The following is a 19100-nucleotide window of genomic DNA, read 5'->3' as shown; positions in this document are numbered from 1 at the left end:
CTCTGGCAATTAAAACAAATAGACTTTAATATTTCAGGCTGTTTACAATCATAAACACGCAAATAATTTATCTAAAAAAGTTGGTTTTTAAAGATTCTTTTAAAAGATCTTTCAGATGTTCACTGTTAACTTGCTCCAGTTTTGCATTTCTACTGAGAAAAAAAATAATTACGGAACAATGGGTGATGTTTCTAAATGAGGAAATGTGCAGAATATTTACTAAAAGCTGATGAAGGCATCTAAACTGTTGCCTCCCATGATGCTAAACAATTCACTGCGTTACTGAAGAAGGGACATTTTGTACAGAGACAGACCTGCTGGAAACGGTACATTTTGGACAAAGGTCCAATCGTTTGAGCTCAGCTGAAAATGCCATGATTCTGCACAAAGCATACTGGTGTCTTTGCAAATGCCGGTCTGAACAGCTGTTGCCTATGTGCGTACCCCCGTAGTATCAATCAGGTAAGATGATCTCTTTGCAAAGCATATCCTGAACTTCTGTCAGTTTCTGTGAATGTGAAGCCTGCTTGCTTTCTAGAATTCAGAGTAATTTCTGAGAAGTGGAAACCTCTTCAGCACTGCAGGCATTGCCTACTTGGCTAATGAATATGCAATGCTTGCATATGAATAGTGATTTCCTTTGAAATAATGGGGTGGAGAAAGCCAGTATATTGGTAAAATGCAAGACATTAGAGAAATAAAAAACATCTTTCTGCAGGTACCTAAAATTACGAAAAGAAGGGGAGATAGAAACCCAAATCCTTTTAATTTTCTCTTTCACAGAGTGGATGTACTTCTCTCCAAAGAACTACCAGTTACTGTTCGTGTTAAGCCTCCTCTGACATTGCATTTTCCCAGTTTCTCTTCTTTTTTTGTCTTTGAAACACTTTCAGGGGTAAGGGTGGTAGCTAACCATGGTTAAACATGTACCAAGCACAAAAAGACCCCACATTTCTGCGATACGAACAATAATTTTAGGATATGCAGGGTATCATGGTGTTAATTTTAGAGGAAATGCATTCATGTGCTTCATAAGTATGGTGAAGACCACAGTTACCTTTCGGGTAAAACATCAGGGGCTGGGTTTTCCCTGAAAGGAAGGCCTCTGTTGGAAACCACTGTGAGATGCTAGATACTGGTTAGGAATGCACTCTATGCAATTACTCTTTGTTAGTTGTCAATTTTACTGAAGCAAATGCCAGCAGGACTGTCTTGCACTGTGAAACGGTGCTTCTGGAAGGGTGTTTGAATAGTTCCTTCTAAAAGAAGCAAAGGGAGTGTGTCTGAGAGCCGAACAGAGCTGATGTCATAGGGTCTGGAGCATATTGAATCGGCTTTCAGCCAGCAGCCATAGATGGGTTCAGAGGAGTTTCTAACAAATCAAGCTGGATGCTCTGAGGCTGCTGTTTCTGTTTCCATGGGAACAGAGATTGCCTTCTCACAGAAGGCAAGGTGATTTAAGAAATTTTAAATTGGCACGATTGTGGATAATTTGAAAGACCCTAACATTTCTCACACTGAAGCTCAGATAGCCATTTGTATGGAAGTAGAAATGGCACGTGCAGCTAACCAGCTAAAACACTGTGTATTTTAGTTGTGGTTTTGCTCTGGAAGTGGTTTCATTGCTGTTGGTGTCTCTAGGCTTTAGAACTCAGTAAGATACCAGAGGCTGGACTGTTTAAATTTTGAACATGACTGTGTTACAGCAGGTGTTGTGAAGCCGTATCTGTTAGATATAACTGTTACAGAGGCTTGGAAGGACTGTGGAAGTGCCTTCTATTTTCCATTTTCATTTCACAATGATCCCAAGGGACCCCAATATACCCTGGGAATCTTGACAAATACAATGACCTGAGTATTCAACATCCCTCTATATGCTGTCTTAATACTTTTCATAGACTTCCTCATCCTATTTCTGTGTAGACTAAAATGTAGACTCCATCAGACTGCTCAAAATCAAAATCAGAAACATGACTGTAAAGAATGTCTTGCTTGAAGCCCTGGATGAGCACCGCCCTGTTTGTAGACACTTCATATTTTAACTACTGTCAGGTCCAAACCTGCCACCCAAACCCCAAATAAAAATCTTTGCTCAAAGCAGTATGCTGTTACTAAAAACAAAATGGCACTTCCATTCTGACGCAGATCAAAATTTGAAGGGTTTTAATATGGACTTTTTTTTAAATCACTTTTCATCACTTTCCACTAGAGAACAGATTCAAATGATACGTTCTGCTGCCAAACAAATTAATTACTGGAATACCCCCCCCCCAATACTCTGGCCTGGAGACTGATTCTTGGTCTTACCAAACAGAAAACCTGATTTTTAGCCTTTCAGAGTAGTGGTGGGAAGGGGCTGCAGTGGCTGTTGGGGATGTGTTATTGACACTTCCAAACTTGCGGGTGGAGCTGTATGTGAAGATCAGATGAAAAGCCGCATTAAAAGGGTGAGGAAGGGGAATTGGAAGGCCCTGCGGTTTCCAAAGCATCCAGCCTGTCAATAAGCAAGTAAATGAACAAGTAGCTGATCACTTGTCATTGCCAGCCTAGTCCCACGCGCTACAATGACAAAAGTCTAAGCCCCTTGCCCGCTGAAAGTGCTTCTGCTTGGCACAAATGTATCTGCCTAGCTTTTGTAGGGGAAAACATCATGAAGTTCAGGGTGATCTCAGTAGTTAGCAGTGTTGTCAGGTTCCCTGATTTTGGTGCCCTTCCCCCAGCCCCACAGAGCCCCCTCCCTCCCAGGCTCAGCCTTTCCAGCCTTGTGCAGCTCAGGCCGCTCACCCAGTGTGAATCCACTCATGAGACACAGCATTTAAGAACTGGCTGGGTGCTGTGTTGTTTCGTTTGTTTGTAGAGGATGGTTTGGGGAAGATTCCTTCTCCAGGTGCAGCATTCAGCATGACAGTTTTACAGAAGACTCGCAAGACTATCTTGATACATGCAGTTGGGACAGGGACTAAGACACATTTCTGGAGAGGTCGGGAGGCTGGTGTGTCTCTGAAGCAAGACAGCCTTTGGGAACTGCTATTTCTGGGTACTATTTCCAGCTCTGCTAAACAAGCTCACAACAAGCAATTGCATCCTACAGACTAGCAGTTGTAGTAGATCAGCTCAGTATAAATTTAGTAGATGTCCACTGCAAGGTATTAAGGTATTATTTGGTGCTTTGGCTTATGGGAGAAAAGGAAAATAATCCTTTACCAGTTTTCTTGAACCTGGTCACGGCCAGCGCAGCAGGCAGGTACGCCCGCGGCTCTGCAGAGAGCTCCTTACCAGCTGTGGAGAGAGGTTGTTATACCTTGGCCAAGCAGAGGTGATGCTGCTGCATGCAGAGGAACTGAGCAGTGTGGGCTCATGGATTCTGTGGCCGGTGCTGGTGCAATGGGCTGACGACACCTTACTCCCACCTCAGCTGCTGCAAAGGACAACCACCTGGAGAAGACTCCCTGAAGAAGGAACCCCCTCCCAGGTCTTCACTTCCAGGGCTGTCATATTTGCCGGGACTGCTTGCTGTAGCTTTCAATTTCTTCAGCTGCAAAACTGAGGTAATTTTCTCCCTCTTCCACAGCCCTGCAAAGCCTGACCACCACTGCAAGGCACAGCACCCTCTGGATATAATCCAGCAACACTGGGATGCGTGAGCAGTGATGGCTCCACAGGAAGCATTGCCCAACAGCTCTGTTTCATCAGAGCCGGGGGCTACAGCTCACACCAGCTAATGTCCGACAACAGCTCATCAAAATAACTGAACTAGAAACATGGCTGATGCAGGCTCTTCTGCAGCCAACGGTAAGAGACAAACTCATCGGCAGCACAAAGACTGCCCAGGCTTAAAGTACGTAGGGAGGCATCCCTGGCTGCTCCTCAGGGAGGTGACCCCGCTACACCAGCACTGTTGGGAGGGACAGACACAGGCAGAGCTCAGCGTGAGATTCAATCAAGTAATTGGCTGTTTGGTTGGGGCCAAACTAAAATAATGAGAAAGTAGCATATCACTTTGGAGGGCCAAAATGCATTTGATGCATTTTTATGAACCCAAACAGCATCAAAGCTATCCATTTCAAAACAGCTATAATTCGTAAATACTAAGAGGAAACATTTAGTTTTAAACATGTAGAAAGACAGATAAAACATTCTTTTTTTTTTTCCCTTACAGATCAAGCATTATGAAGTGTCCATGCCCTCAAACTACATTTTTTCAGGGAATTTTCCCTTCTGTAAGAAAGCTTCACTCATTCTGCCTCAGCACCCTCTGCAAGTGAATCCTCACATTTCTCCTTCTCCCCGTCTCACACGATGCTTTTCCCTGCTGCTTATGACAATCAAAGCCGCTGTGCAGCTCTGGCCCTGCAAACTCTCTCTTTTGCTCTCCTTTGCTTGCGCTTCATTTTTCCCTTCAAAGTCTCTGCATGCTCTTGGGCTTCTTCAGACCACCAGGAAGGAAACTTGCCAATTCTCCAAAATGCCACCTACCAATTGCTTAGGGAGTGACTGCTGGTAGCTCTGGCACCAGCTGCTGCATTGCTCTCTGAGCAGACCTCTGTGTCCCGCTGGAGCTTGGTGAAGTTGCGCGACTTCCTCGCTATGGAATAATCTGCTGGCATGGCTGGTGCTGCAGGGGCAGTGAGAAAAAAGTGACACCCGGGCATCAGGAGCAATATTAATTAGCTATAGCAAAGTCAGGCCTGATGTGTTCTTGCTGTGGAAGGACACATTTTTGCACAGGCAACCATGATAGGGAGGTTTTTTCTTCTTTTTTCCTACCCTCTGAAAATGCTAGTGAGTATTTAAAAACACATATTTAAGAATCCTTAAAACATTCCAAGGAGGCAAACAGAGGCAACCTCACCTGTATGACCAGTAATTTGAAGATGGTTTCATGGAAGTGTTAGATGTATTACCTCATTATCAAGTATTTACAGCTGCATTGTAACAGATCGGTTAGCTTATTTAACCAGCTGCCTGAAACCCTGATGTCAGGGCACACCGGGTGTGGCGCTGGGCGTGCTGCCAGTTCAGGCATGTGTGAAGCTTCACTTCAGGTCCTGGTGCTAAGAAACTCTTAGTTCTCTTATCAAGTTTTTTAGGAGTTTGGATCGTCCAAATTTCTCATATCTTGCTTATTCATATAAGAATTTGCGGGAGGGCATGCAAATCAGAAATTTTCTCTCTCTACAGGCATTCAGGTATCTGAAAGTGTGCTGACACCTGCATGCTTTACAGTGTTCTTAATTTAACCAGTCTTGAAAAGCTTTGTCACTTGCAAAATGCAACTTTGAGCTACGCTTCCCATGTGCAAATACATGGGCACCTGCCAGCCCCAGAAGGTACTGGAGAAATGTGGCACATACATTTCTTTTGCTGCTTTTTCTTTTCTGTGTAAGACCACAGTGCTATATGATAGTTTGTGATTTCCTCCATAGCTTATCTCTTTGTATTGTGCTGTTTTCCTTTGCATTTTAATTGATTTCTCTCCTCCTGCAGCTGATCAAATCATATCATTGAATTGTACTACTTCCCCCCGCCTCACCCCCTCTCTCTTTTTTTTTTTTTTTTTTTTTAATTTGCCAGCCACTCACATGCACACATGGCAGGGAGCAGCCTGACATCATTTGACATTTCCTTGCTTCCTCATTTCAATATTAACTGTTTACCAGAAGAGAAACAGGTTTGGGGTTAGGGTGCTGAGTGCATGCATGTCTATGTGTGTGAGCAAGAGCTTTTTTTTCCCCTCTGTCCCTTCGCAGCTATAGGTCATTACCCTGAGCTGCCTGAAACTGCCCAATGCTATTTTTTCACCAGCTTGACCTCAGAAGAGACAGGTCTGTGGATGTGCTGCGCTTTCTGCTTTGGCTGGGGTACGGCAACAAGGCTCGCTGCTGTGGCTGCTGCTGCTGCTGCTCTCACCTGAGAACGACCCTGCTGAAGGATTCCTCCCCTCCACAGGGCGACAATGACACAGCTGCAGTTTAAAGATGCATTTTGGGTAAGTGAGCATCTCATGTGTGTTTCCTCTATTAAAAAATAGGTTAAAATACAGGAATTCAAAAATCTGTTAAAATACAGCTTGGTTCTAGAAATAGTTTAAAACTAATCCTGTTTGGCATTTAGTTTAGTAAAAACACAAATTTGTCTCCAAGCAAAAAAGTACTGTTTGGTTGTCCCAAGTGTTTGATTTTAGGCAGAAGGATGCGTTGTAAAGGATATAGCCAGTCCACATAAACCAATTCCTGTGCTAGGTCCAGAGACCATTTGTGAAAGGGACCTAAGAGCACTTGCTTGCAGCGAGTGTCCTCAGTCCTAGGAGTGGCTCCCCAGAGCAGGTGAACTCTTGCTAATTACAGCCTGATTCTCGTGTTTGTTTGTAGAGCAAAGTCAGCCGGGTGCTTGCAAGCTGCTAGGGCTGAGCCCCCTCCAGAGTCCATGCCTGCCTCCAGGTGCAGAGGGGCAGGCACAAGGCATGCAGCCACCCAGGGTACCGCACGGGCAGAAAGACCTCGTGCCCCTTGCCGTGCTAAGCCTGAACACTCACAACTGGCTTAAAACCAGTGAATACTAAACCAAGTAGACATGCGCTGTTCTTGTTATTTGACTTCTGGTTGAAGAACCTCTTGGTGTCTTATTTTCAAGCTCCTTCTCTGCAGTTACAAGGTAAAAAGACGCTAGTCATTTCTCTGTCAAGGATAACCTGAGGTTCTCTTGCGATTGCTTCTTCAGTGGAGATTTTAAGGAAAAAGACTCTCCCAACAACAAAATTCTAACATTACAAAGTTGGATAAACAGGATGTCACATGGTTGTCTCTTGTTTGGGCAAGCATTTTTCCACCATCTAGGGCTGACTTAAAGAAAGACATGAAGGCATATGAATTCTTGCTGCTGTTTTTCTATCAGGCCAACTAGAACAGCTCCTTCATGGTCTATTTGCTGCTTGTGCTTTCTTTCTATACAGTTGCTCTTCACGATAATCCTTCTCTTGGTATAAAATAGAAGGACAGATGCAAGAACACATTTCAGTGAACCACCTTCCTCCCAGCACTTCCAGGAAGCCCTCCCCACCCCCACTCTACTACGAGATTTGAAGAGTTTAAAAAAAAATGTAATAAGGAAATGCAAAAGTTAATTTTGATGTCAACTCTAACTGTGCCTGACCACACCTACACAAGATTATCCGTGCCTCCTCTTTTATACAGCTACTAACTGCATACAGTTAATATATATATATATATATATACACAGTATATATACAGCCTGATGCACGGGGTAGGACACAACTGCAAGCCAGTGCTGCCCTGGGAGCTTCAGCTTTTGCATTTCTGGACTTCCTTTGAAAACGTGCTGTCTGACTTTTAGAGCTGATACATTTGGTATATTTACTTTTCAAGGTCTTGGTCTTTAGGGAGGATGAATCAGGCATACTCCATGGAGTGGAGTAGGGTTTGGGTGATTAACACCAGTTGACAATCCGGCCAGGCCAGTTCTTCATGGCTCTTCTTCCCTAAACTTTTTTTCTGTGCTTAGTCACATTACCACAACTATAATCCTTGCTTAGTTTTGATGCTAACACCTTCCTTAAAGAAAAACATCTTTGTTTTTAATGTTGTTTGGCTGGAAACATTGTATCACCAAGCTTGATTAAGAGGGCAGAAATAAACGTGGTTGCAGGATGGTAGTTTTAGCTATGCAATAAGTCTTTTAAAATGAAAACTTACAGGATATTGTACAATGCAGCAAAACCATACAGCTTGACTCTGAAATCACAAGATCAGCAATTACTTTTGCGTTCATAAGGTTCTGTTATGCTGATTAGTGAGAGGGAAATGTATTTGTGCGGTTTGCTTCAGCGAGCAATTATCTCCTTTATTTGATTTGTACTGTGAACGGAAACTGTCTTTATGATTAAGAACCAAAAAGTGTATTTGCACCATAGCAGATCACTCAATACAGATCCCTGATCTCTAAGACCTGCCTAAGGACACTGCTGCACCCCGTCTCTGTAATTCACCCTGACAACGTAGACCTGAGCAACAACTCCCTGCTCTTATCATCAGTAAACATTTGGGTACACAGAAGTTTCTTTAGTACCTATTGCAATGTAAGATATGTCAAGTAACCCTAAAAGCAGCAGATCTTCCCCAACTAGCAAAGAAAGAGCTCTGTTCATTCCTCCCCAGAGCTTCTCAAAAGTTCCTCAAACTTTGTAAGAACATGGTGTGCTGTCTTTCAGGAAAATGCAAATGGTTCCTCATAACAGGTAGAAGTTTGAATCTCTCTTTTCTCCTAGTAAATGTAGCAGTGACCTAATCTCTCTTCTCCCTGATTAAATGTAGCAGTGACAGTACTATACTAAAATTTCATACTTGTGCTTTTTTTTTACATTTTTCTCTGTAGCATGGACTGGGCTAAAACTAGTATAAGTTTTTATTACAATTTTTGGTTTTATAACCTGCACATGTTCCATAATGGTTTAAGGCAAAGTTGCTCAAAGCCTCTGCTAAAGTGTGCTTCTTAGCAGAAGCTTTCTACCCCTGAATAATATTTTTTGGAAAATATTAGAGATGTGAAAATACGAATCAGTTCTGATAGCCAGTGCAGGGCAGTTGCTAATGGATTAATATTAATAATGGATCTGCTGGGCTGCTGTACAAATGTGACAGGTATTACCTGTCTTCTCCAGCATCATGTTAGACAGGTAGGTAAATTCCCCTGTTAATGGGGAGTAAGTTCGCAACACCAGCTCACCAGCTGAGTTTCATTTTAACAGGGTTATGTTAAAGCAGAGATCTAAGCACTTTTTTTTTTTTTGGGGGGGGGGGGGGTTTACAAAACAAACAGTAATCAGGAAAATATTTCCCCTTCTGTTACAGAGTCTCTTTCTTAGTCTCTTTCTATGTTCTTTTTCTCATTGTTTGCTTTTCCTCTGAAATTCTTGTCATTGCCTTTTCCTTCTATTTTGTTTGTCTCCAACATGCTGCTCAACGCTCCAGTTGCAACCTTCTGAAATGCAGCTCTTTCTGGCCAGGAGGTAGGTAGGTGCTTACTGGCACCATGTACTGGCTTTGCCCCACTCATCTGGAAAGGGGGAATGAGGAAGACTTCCAAAGGAGGCATTTGGCTTTGGGGCAGGCTCCAAAGTGCCAAGAGTTGAGTGGGAGCAAGTCTGTTCCCTTCGGCAGCTTTGGATCAAACGCAAGTGGCCAAGTCAATTCTGAAAATGTGTCAGGGGGTCCTAAGGTGCTTAGGATTTTTTTTTAAAAAAAAGGTGAAAGTGTTAAGTGCTTGTTTGTTCTCAGCAGTGGGATAAGCTCAGCGCCTGTGGATTCTCACAGATTTAAAAGCACGAGTGAGCTGGAGGTGTGGGCCAGCAGATATGATGCAGTCTTTGAACATGAGATAGCAAGATTTGCCTCTCTGCCCTGCTGCGGACTTCTTGCCACATTCCTGCCTGTGCGTTACCTGTGGTTATGGCCAGGTGCTACAGCAGTTGGAGCTGGGGAAGTGCTTAAGATAAAGAGCCTGTTACAAAAAAAGATGCTTGCTTAATCTTTCTTGGTTTGACTTAAGGCTGTATTCTGCATCAGGTCCAATGCAAAGTTGACTTCATAGGTGAGCCTTTCAACTGTTACTGTAGCCTTTTCACACAATGGTCTATTATAGATGCCAAAAAAGATGTAATTACTTTCATAAATAATTTAACATCTAACAAGGCTCTTAACTGTAGTACAGGAGTGCAGAGACAATTATAAACATCACAGTAAAACTATTTCCTAGACTTACTAGGCAATGTTCTGAAGAAATACAATATCAACCATTTTACTTCAAAAAGGAAGTGTTTTTTTATACCAGGAGCTACCCTGCTTTCCTGTAGAGGTTAAGTTTTGCAGGGGCTGTTCTAAGCAGGCCGGCGCGGAGGAAGCGAGGGCAGCAGGTTGGTGGGGAGGGAGGAACGGGCAGCCCTGGCAGGGCCGCGGCAGGACGTGGCTGCCAAACCTCTCACCCTGGCATCTCGGAGTTTCATTTGGATTGGATTGCACCTGTTGCACCTGTATCTGCTGGCACAAGGCCAATGAAGATAGGTAATCTCACCACATGTGGCTCACGGGGAGGCCGGGCTCTGTGGTTGGTACGTAGCACGTCTCTCTGAACTCCAGTGTGACCAGAGGCAGGCGGGTGGCGGTGGCCCTGCTCATGCCCAGGGCAAGGCAATGCTGGTGGGTGTCTGTGGAAATGGGGAATAAAGGGGGAACCAACTCAGAAAAGCTGAACCGGCTCCCCAGCTGATGTCTGTGTTTGTTGGGAGGTCAACTTCATCTCCACGGAAAAGGCTGCTTTATTTGGTTTTTTACACGAATTTTTTTCCTACATTCCCCCCGCTGGTCTGGCAAGGACACTTAGCTCACTGGGGCGATGAGAAGCGTGCGTGAAGGGGGGTGCAATCTCCCAAAAGTCACTGAAGTCACAGGAAGTCACAAGTAGAAGACCTGGTGAGTTGTTGTGGCTGTGGAAACACTGGTGTTTCACAAATCACTTCTGAGCAGAGCCTAACAGCTAAAATGAAGCTCAAATGAACTCATGTTCCCACCACAGATATCAACAGCGAGACAAACACATCGATGTCTACTTCCATCTCCCGTATTCCTAAAATACCACCTAGGAGGCTCTCTGAGGAACCAAGTACAGCATATTTGGGGTGGTTTATTTCTTTGGTGATGAGCTCAAATGGAAGGACTAGAGTTTTGTGTTTGCAGCTTTTGGTTATTGCTCATTTGTGGCCTGCATGTGGCACATCAGGCTGAGCATCTTCCCTACCAGGACGAAGAGTATCTGGGGAGGTTTAAACAGTGTGGGCTGGTCCTAAGGCTGCAGAATGCTTTCCAGAGCTGGTAGATTAATGGGTTTACAAAAATCTTGTTCTAGGTCAGCGACTGAAATAATTAGACAGTTAAGTAATTACGTTTTATTAAAATTTTCTGATGACCATGCTAAGACTGAGTGGCTTATCTAGGGGTTTTGACTGCTTAAATTGGTTGATCGATGAAGCATTGTGACAATTTTGTTAACATTTTTACACATTTATGTCTGGTTTGTTTTAATCTGTCCTGCTCTGCAAAAGTTGTTTGGTTTTGCTTGGGCTCAGAGAAATGGAGGATTCTTATTTACGGCAACTTTAACTGTGCCATGAGTATGAATTTTAAATATGTAATAGCTGACTCATCAACTCTTTTCATCTGCACGTACGTGGACATACCTAATAATCACCACCAAGTTAAATGAGTATTTGTTGCACATGGCTTGAAACGGATCCTGTGGATCTGTAACAGCAATTCACACAAAGATCGAAGAGGGTGTCCTCTGGTTTGCTAAAGCAGCCTGCTGAGGTGCTTCTGATGATAGTCACAGAACAGCTGAGGTTAGAAGGGGCTTCTGGAGAATGTCCAGGCAACCCCCTGCTCAGCACAGGACCAGTTGCAGCAGCTGGCCCAGCACCGTGTTTTGAGTATTTCCAAAGATGGAGACTCCAGAGCCTCTCTGAGCAAACCATTTCAGAGTCTCATCACCCTTGCAGCAAAAAACCCCTTCTTATACTTAAATAGGACTTCTTGATTTTCAGTTTGTGCTTGTTACCCCTTGCCCTGTCACTGGGTACCACTGAGAAGTCCTGGCTCTGTCTCCCCTACTCCCTCCCACCGGGTATTTATGCACATTGAGCCATCTCTTCTGCAGGCTGAGCAACCCCAGCTCTCGGCCTCTCCTACGACAGTCTCCAGGGTGAATCTCAGAGTCTCCCTGTGAATCTCACTTCAACGTATTTTCTTTCTTGCAGGACTGGGTGATTCATGACCCATCCCTTTCCTCCCACAAGGCTTGCACTCCTGCAATGCAGCAGCGCAGAGCTGCACCACTTCTCTTTCTTCAGTTTATAGGGTCTGACTGGGGACGCTGACCTTGTGCTGCTTTGCAGGCACAGTGGAAGACTCTGAATTTCAATCCAGTTACACTCATTGCATACTGATATGGGAGGCAAACTAGGCTGCCTGATAAACAGATTTTAGTTTTGTTTTGTTTGTAATTCTTCAGCTCCTTTTAGCTGAAAAAGACCTTTTTTCTGATTTTGTTTTCATGCCATACTGCAGCAAGGTAGATTCTGGCTGGCAGATGGCACAGAAAACACTTGTTTAATCTAGGTTTTGTAATAAAACTTTTCTTAGCAGCCACAGTTCAATAATGTACAAAGTTCACAGTGTTGCTCAGTAAGAGTTTGAGGATTGGAGTCTGAGACAAGGTGAGGGCTGGGGGGCACAGTTCTGCATGGGGATCACTCAGTGTTGCTCAGGGTGTCGAGGTTAAAAAAGATGTTGACAATATGCATGTAGATCCCAGCAGCTCTTCAGTTCCCCAAAGAATTGGTCCCTTACTGTAAATGGAATTTAGTACTTCTTCAAAGTGGTGGAAAACTGTCACTGAACAAGACTGAGGAATTGAAAAGTTCCATAGCTCTTGGTAAAACACTCTTGTGCAACTTCATTTTTGCTTGAAGTAGAAGGCAACAGTTATTTACTCTGAATCTTGAGAATTAAGTGAAAATTGACCAGCTTGGGCTAGCTTAGAGATACCAGCTTCTGTTGTTCCATTCCGAGCAAATAAATAAATAAACACAAACTTTTTTTTCTTTAAAGTGACTTTTCAAACCAAGATGCTGTTTGCTGCTGGTCTCAATCTGTCCAGGTCCCATTATTTCCTAAAAGGAAAGAAAAACAAAAAGTAAAGGGTAGGGGAAAAGGGAAAAAAGAAAACAGGTGGTCAACAACACTGAGGTCTGAGTCTCATTACTTCATACTATCTGCAATAGGTGCTGTAATTACTGGAGGGTTATTAGTGTCAGGACTGATGAACAGCAGCCCTGGGGCTTCTGTTCAGCAGGATGGAAATCCCCAGGAGCACCAGAAGGAAAGGAGTCACTGGCCATTGAAAGACCCCAGTCACACGTTGGTTAGGACTCATGTTTTTGACAAAATCTTTTTTGCAGGAAAACGCAGTTGAAGTAGGGGAGCTGTTTTGGAAGGTAAAGGTGGGTTTCTATGAAAAAGTTCACATCTGGTGAATGCTTCCTCTGGAGATGGAGGTTTAAGGTGAAATTTCTAACTAAAAAGGGGAACAGGAAACCAAACTCATTAAAATACCCAGAATTAATCAATTTTTTATTATTTTTGTGTGGAGAGACATTTATGCAAGTAGGAGCAAACACAGAGAAATGCCTCCCGGAAGGTAATGTAATAGTGGCATGGTTGTCCCACCTGGACAAATTGCTTGGCTTTACTTACATGAAACCCCTGTTTTAAGAATTTGTAAAAGCCTAAAGTTGATTTTGTGCTGCTGGATTGCACAATTCCCCAGGACTTTGTGATACACCACCCAATGGAGTGTAAGAATATGTTGCATCATATTGAGTAACAGGATATGTTGAAAATTATTATTTCGGTGGCGAAGAACCCTTGTAAACCAGAAATGGTAATATGTAGCTATTGGAATAATCCTCACTAAGAAATTAACTAAATCTTTAATTCATTCCCCTTGTACACCAAGACTGGGAAGATTTCCTGAAACTTTACCCTTTTCTCCATGCCCAGAAAAACTGCTGACAAAATGCCTGGGTCATTTATAGGGGAAGCAGAAAGTGTGGATGCAGCTGTATGTTGTATTTAGTGCCTTTTTCAGGGCTAACAGGAAACAATTCTAAGTTCTTTAAGACAGGGAGGAGAAAGACACATAGGTTTTTAAACAAATTAATGTACCAACTAAGCAGGTCTGGCTCCAGTGCCTGTGACCTTCAGAACAAGCAGGGTTGTTTCATGTTGCCTTGCTCAAAGCGGTCTGGGTCTGAGCCCACAGTGCTTGCAGATGGAGAGGAACTCTCATGTAAGAGAGACCTGGAAGCGGATGAACTAAAGAGGAAAAGAAACAAAAACAAACTCAGACAATTATTTTGTATAAAACAGAAGTATCTTCTACTTTTAAGATTCTATTTCTCCTTAGTTTACTTCCAGTTTCTCTTGTGTAGCTAATATCATTGAATAAGAGACTGAAGCAACATGTGATTTCACCATTGACTCCTTTACCTATCAGACTGGAAGGCACCATGGCAAACCTGTGCCATCCCTTAAGAAAGGTAGGTGCAAATGCTCACATCAGGCCCCTCTGTTGGCTCCCAGGAGGAAGCTACCTTACTTCATGGATTTAGCCATTGTCTAAAGTCACCACATGGAGAAAATACAAAGGGATGCCACCACCTTAAACTCATGTCATATAGCCACATCAAGCTCCAATTTAAAACTAGTGAGGGATTTGGCTTCCTCCTGTCCCATATCTCACTATCCCCAACACAAAGGTTTTCCAGAAGTTTGTTATATCTGCATGTCCTGAATTTTTGTCACACTTTTACTTGGGACGTACATCTGGCTGCTGGTCCCTTTCTCCTTTTTCTAGCACAGAAGCATCAGGGGTTTGAACTGCTGCACAGCAGGAGCATGGAAGCTGGAAGTAGACAGAAACATCCTGAGACCCCCACCTGCAGGAACTTTAAGGCAAGGCTGAAGTCAGTGACAGCTCCTGGAAATGGGCAAATAAAAGCATGATCTCAACCTGGTAGAATATGCGCAGTTCAAGAGAAAGTGCATTGTTTTCTCTAGCTGCTTTATGATACCAGACACTTGGGATAAGCCAATAAATGACAGCATCTCAAGATGCTTTTTCTTCTACTCAGTACACAGAAAGAGTTCTTGTGAAAAAGGACGGCACAACGTTTCCAGTTCCTGACTTTGCTTGTGTCCTTTGTGGAAGGTTCCTGAACTGAGGCGTTACAAAAGATGGGCAGATGGACAGCTCTAAGGAGGTGACACTGTGGCATGTCCCCGAAGCTCTATTTCTGCCTTGCAAAAGGCAAAGCTCCTTCCATGTAATGTTTGAAAAAAGCTGAAAGTTCAAAGGTTACTGTCACATTCCCCAGTCCTCTGGCTAAATCTTGGAGGACTGCTTTTGTGATTAGTCATGTTAGAGATGTAGAAACATGGCTACGCAAAGAAAAACAGAACACTTGCTCTTTTATAGACACCAAAAATTAAGCTACAGTTTTTCTTCCCTAGGAAGCATTGCACGTTCTCAGAATATTATTGAATCATATTATTAAGAAGGGAAGCTATAGTGGAGGTAGCAAGCACAGCAGAATCCTTTTATTAGGCTGGAACTGAGACTTTCCAAGCCTGTTCCTGGTGTGCTATTAGTCTGCCAGCCCAGCAACCCCTGCAAAAGTTGAGAGGGCTTTTGTGCAGCCATTACTTTGTAGCTATGCAAATCATGGGGTGATTAAAATATGAAGAGAGGCAAACCGCATGCTGTGACTATGAGAATGTCTAATCTGTAACGCTTGAGCAGCTCAGGATGTCAGTGAGGGTGAGGGCTTAGGAAGCTGAGGAGCAAATTCCTCTGTCAGCAGAACCCTAAACCAACCATTTCCTTCTCAGAGAAAACCCGCAATGTCATAGAGAGCAAAAGGCCACAGGGAGGCTACTGGTTTGCTCAACGTGACCAATTTTGCAATGCTACTGTGTAGTTTGTGAAACCCAAATTTCAATTTATTTCTGAATATCCTAGCTGCTGTAGATTGGTCTGATGAGAATCTCTGCTTTCCTTTGAGGTTCTCCAGCCTACCTCACTACAGGAGGGAGCAGAGTTGGCAGTTGGAATGCTACAAATGCAATGTTTTTTTCCTGCTGATTTTTGAAGGTCCCATTCAACGTTCACATCTATGCTATGTCTGGCAATAAATACTCTTTGCTCACCATGACAAGTACTGCACCTCAGCTTTAGGTCACAGGCTGCAGTGAAATTGCAAACTAAGCCTCATGTTGAAAATGCCTGTATCAACTCTTCAAATTATCACAAAGTCCCAAGACAGCCACCTACATCCTTAGCAAACATTTATGCTTCTAATGTGCAACCAGTGAATTTACAAGAAATGACAGAAATGTTACACAGGCAGCTCCAGCCCACCTACTTTTTTCTGCTTATGTGGAAAAATCATGTACTTTAAAAAACAAAACAAAACAAAACAACTGATTTTTTAAGTTCATATAAATTCTGTAGTCAGTTCAATCTTGGAAAGCACGAGCAACCATTGCATTCCTGGCCATTCCAACCAGTTCCAGGCAATAAGAAAAAGGAGGTTTTGCCCAGTACAGCAGTATGCAGCACAGTTGTATGCTTTTAAACTCATTAACCAGTTGGTTATCACATGAAAATTTATAGAAAAGGACTCATATCACGTAAAGCAATGAAGGCAGTGGGTTGATTAGCATTGATAATCTGCAGCCGTGGCCTTGCCTCGAAGGCAGTGGGTTGATGGACATGGATGATGTGCAGCTGTAGCTCATTCCACTAAGTAGTTATATAGCCCTGAAGATGGTGGGAGAGGGGGTCAGGTGGAGAAGGAGCAGTGTGGTCTGACCTCTGGAGGAAGGAGAAGCAACATGGACAGTAGAATCTGACTGATGGTAAAAGCCTTGTTGCGGCCTGCTGGTTTGTTTGTGCTGCAGCAATATCACACCAAGCATTGGCTGGAGGAGACTGTCTCTATTAGAGGCTTCTGCCATGCTATTCTGCTCTGGACACAGATGATCCTCCCCTGTTTATGTGCTCACCTCTTAATTAGGTTGCATAGCTGGGTTGTCAGCTGCTAACACCTTTCCAGACAAGGGCAGCAGAGGGTCAGGCTGAGACTCTCAGGTTTTATGTTGAAAAAAGGCTCTTTCATGTCTTGCTGGTGTAGAGCAGAGCTAGGACAGCATCTCACATAAAGGGAAGCAATACCTTACTGCTTCTTGCTGCACCAGGGCCCTGTATGGCCTGGCACCCCTCCTCAGTATCACAGCTGAGCTGGAGCAGGGATTTAAGCTGTCACTTGGACATCAGGTACACACATCAGTGGTGCTTACTGCTGTCCCATTTTATTTCACAGTTTATTTCAGGGTAGCTTGAGTGGTGCAGAAAAAGAGCAGTAAACATCCTAAACCATTTGGTATCATGTCAACGTATTCCTAGAATACTAGGAAATTTTAAAGTATCCCAGGGGAAAGAAAACCACCCCAAAACATAAAGCAAGTGATTCAATTACAGTGAAAGACCATGACACGATAGAACATGTCCAGCCCAGTCAAATGTGCTTTGAGATTATAAATCATGTTTGACTGTTGGCTATTCAATCTGTTTGCTGCCCACCTGCAGACAGTAAATACTGAGCACTTGACAAGGAGACTAGCAGATCAAGAGATCAAGAACTAGAAACGCTCTTTTTAAGCAGTGCCAGTACACAATGGTGTGATGCAATGATACAGTTCATTGATATAACTTGGTCAGAACAGGTTACTTTCAGTCCAGGACTGAGATAATGTGTGATACAGCTATGGAGAGAAAGGATTTCTTTCTGACGGTTGGAAAAGATACCGGCAGAATGATGCTTGTTCAAAACTCAGTATCCCCTGTTCTCTCTAGACTTCCTCCTCACACCAGTAGTTTTTTCATTTCTGAACCTGGAAAAATGAATCTTAAGTTTCTGTTTTACTTTAATTGTCAAGAGCTTACCTTAATTAAACAAGGTAAGTTATGATGAAAAAAAGTTTGATTTTTTTTTTTAATTCCAAAGATACCCATAACAGATTCAGCTGCTTCTTTTTTTCTTTTGAAAATCTGTATGAACACTTTGTTTAGGTGAGTTAGCAATATGTGTATAATTTTCAGTCCAGATCCCATCTTGATAATACTTCTGATACAAGCCTTGAGAAAATACCATTAAGAACAAAGAGAAACTTTAGAGAAAGTGGGTTTCTTTTGAAGATTTTTTTTTAATATTTGCAGATAATACATTTCAAGTAATTCCTAAATGAAGGATCATTGGGCTATAAGAATACCTGATAGCTATAGATAGATTCTATAACTGTCAGGGCTCATACCACTACACTTGCAGCCAGGCCCACCTTAGATATGCAAACCAACGTGCAGATTTTGATACTATCTTTCTCACCACAGTAGCTCAGCACTATCCTGCCATGAGCAGGCAATGCACCCAGTGTCTGTTACCTGGTTATTTCTTTTCCAGCCCTTCTTCCCTGTCAGGGCAGTGCAGCTGCTGTGCTGTATCTTCGGAGTTACTCTCCCTGTGTACCACCTTGGACCTAGTTCCTTGCAAAAAGCAAGTAAGCAGGCTTTGCAGCTGGAGGTGCTGGCAAAGAAGCTTTTTTTTCTGACAGCCAGCACTGCAGCTCCCCTGAGCAATGCAGCAAGCTGAGGTGGAGCTGCAGTGGCATTTACCAAACAGGACATAGGACCTCAGCTGCACTTCCCTGGGGCTGCTGACAAGCCAGCTTACCCTGCAGGAGCGGTTAGAGGTATAAACTGTGGTATGTAAACTACCTGTAAAAAAAGCTCTGGATGGGCAAAGCAGGTCCCAGGGTGGTGTTAGAAATGCTCCAAGAAAACCAGCCACAACAGAAGAGCCCGCAGGCTCCTACAGCACAACCACCATGACTTGATCAATTCACGTCACTTTCTGAATATTAGTAGTTGGACATACAAGGGCGCGCAATTTAGTGAGCGCTTTGGACACAAGCCTGCTGGGATGTTTTTGCTTCAGTCCACTGTAACAGCTGTTTACCAAAACCATGCTTCAGTAACCAGGAAAGCATTTTAGTCTTTCCTACTTAAAGTTATTGCAATAGTACCCTCATAACTTCAAAACACAGACACTTGATTTTCTAAAATCCTTGCAGTACCCTCAGAGCACCCAGCAGCACAGGGCTCATAAAAGAGATTCTCAGCTAGTTAAAGATGCAAGGCACAGGACAAGGTTACTAGGCTTTGAGCCACCAGGAAGTTAAGAAGAAACTATATTACCCCCCCGCTATATTCCTAATAACTTTCTGCCCTCTGGGCAGGGAACTGACACCATCAGTTTTCCTAGTTGTGGCCTTTGTTACCAAACCAAACTCCTCAGAGCTTCTCCTTCAGGGCTGCAGGAGCCAGCTCAGAGCCAGCTCAGAATAATCTCTCCC

The 19100-nt window shown here is 43.4% G+C and overlaps 1 protein-coding gene across 3 annotated transcripts in view; it reads left to right on the top strand.

Moving 5' to 3' along the window:
* The first annotated feature begins 3576 nt into the window (after nt 1-3576).
* The window catches only part of PSTPIP1 (proline-serine-threonine phosphatase interacting protein 1), a 54821-nt gene continuing 39297 nt past the window's right edge, over nt 3577-19100 (top strand). The window contains exons 1-3 of one of the 3 annotated variants that reach the window (XM_055805692.1): nt 3577-3792; nt 4160-4220; nt 5751-5989. In XM_055805692.1, the coding sequence (XP_055661667.1) occupies nt 5957-5989 (33 nt within the window). In that variant the 5' untranslated portion in view covers nt 3577-3792; nt 4160-4220; nt 5751-5956. Of the gene's footprint in view, nt 3793-4159; nt 4221-5633; nt 5712-5750; nt 5990-6023; nt 8255-19100 lie in introns of those variants that run through there. The other 2 variants (XM_055805694.1, XM_013297809.3) reach the window with 2 other exon arrangements.

The sequence above is a fragment of the Falco peregrinus genome, chromosome 1 (genome assembly GCF_023634155.1).
Source record: "Falco peregrinus isolate bFalPer1 chromosome 1, bFalPer1.pri, whole genome shotgun sequence".
Lineage (NCBI taxonomy): Eukaryota > Metazoa > Chordata > Aves > Falconiformes > Falconidae > Falco > Falco peregrinus.
This window is presented reverse-complemented; position numbering and strand designations above follow the sequence as displayed.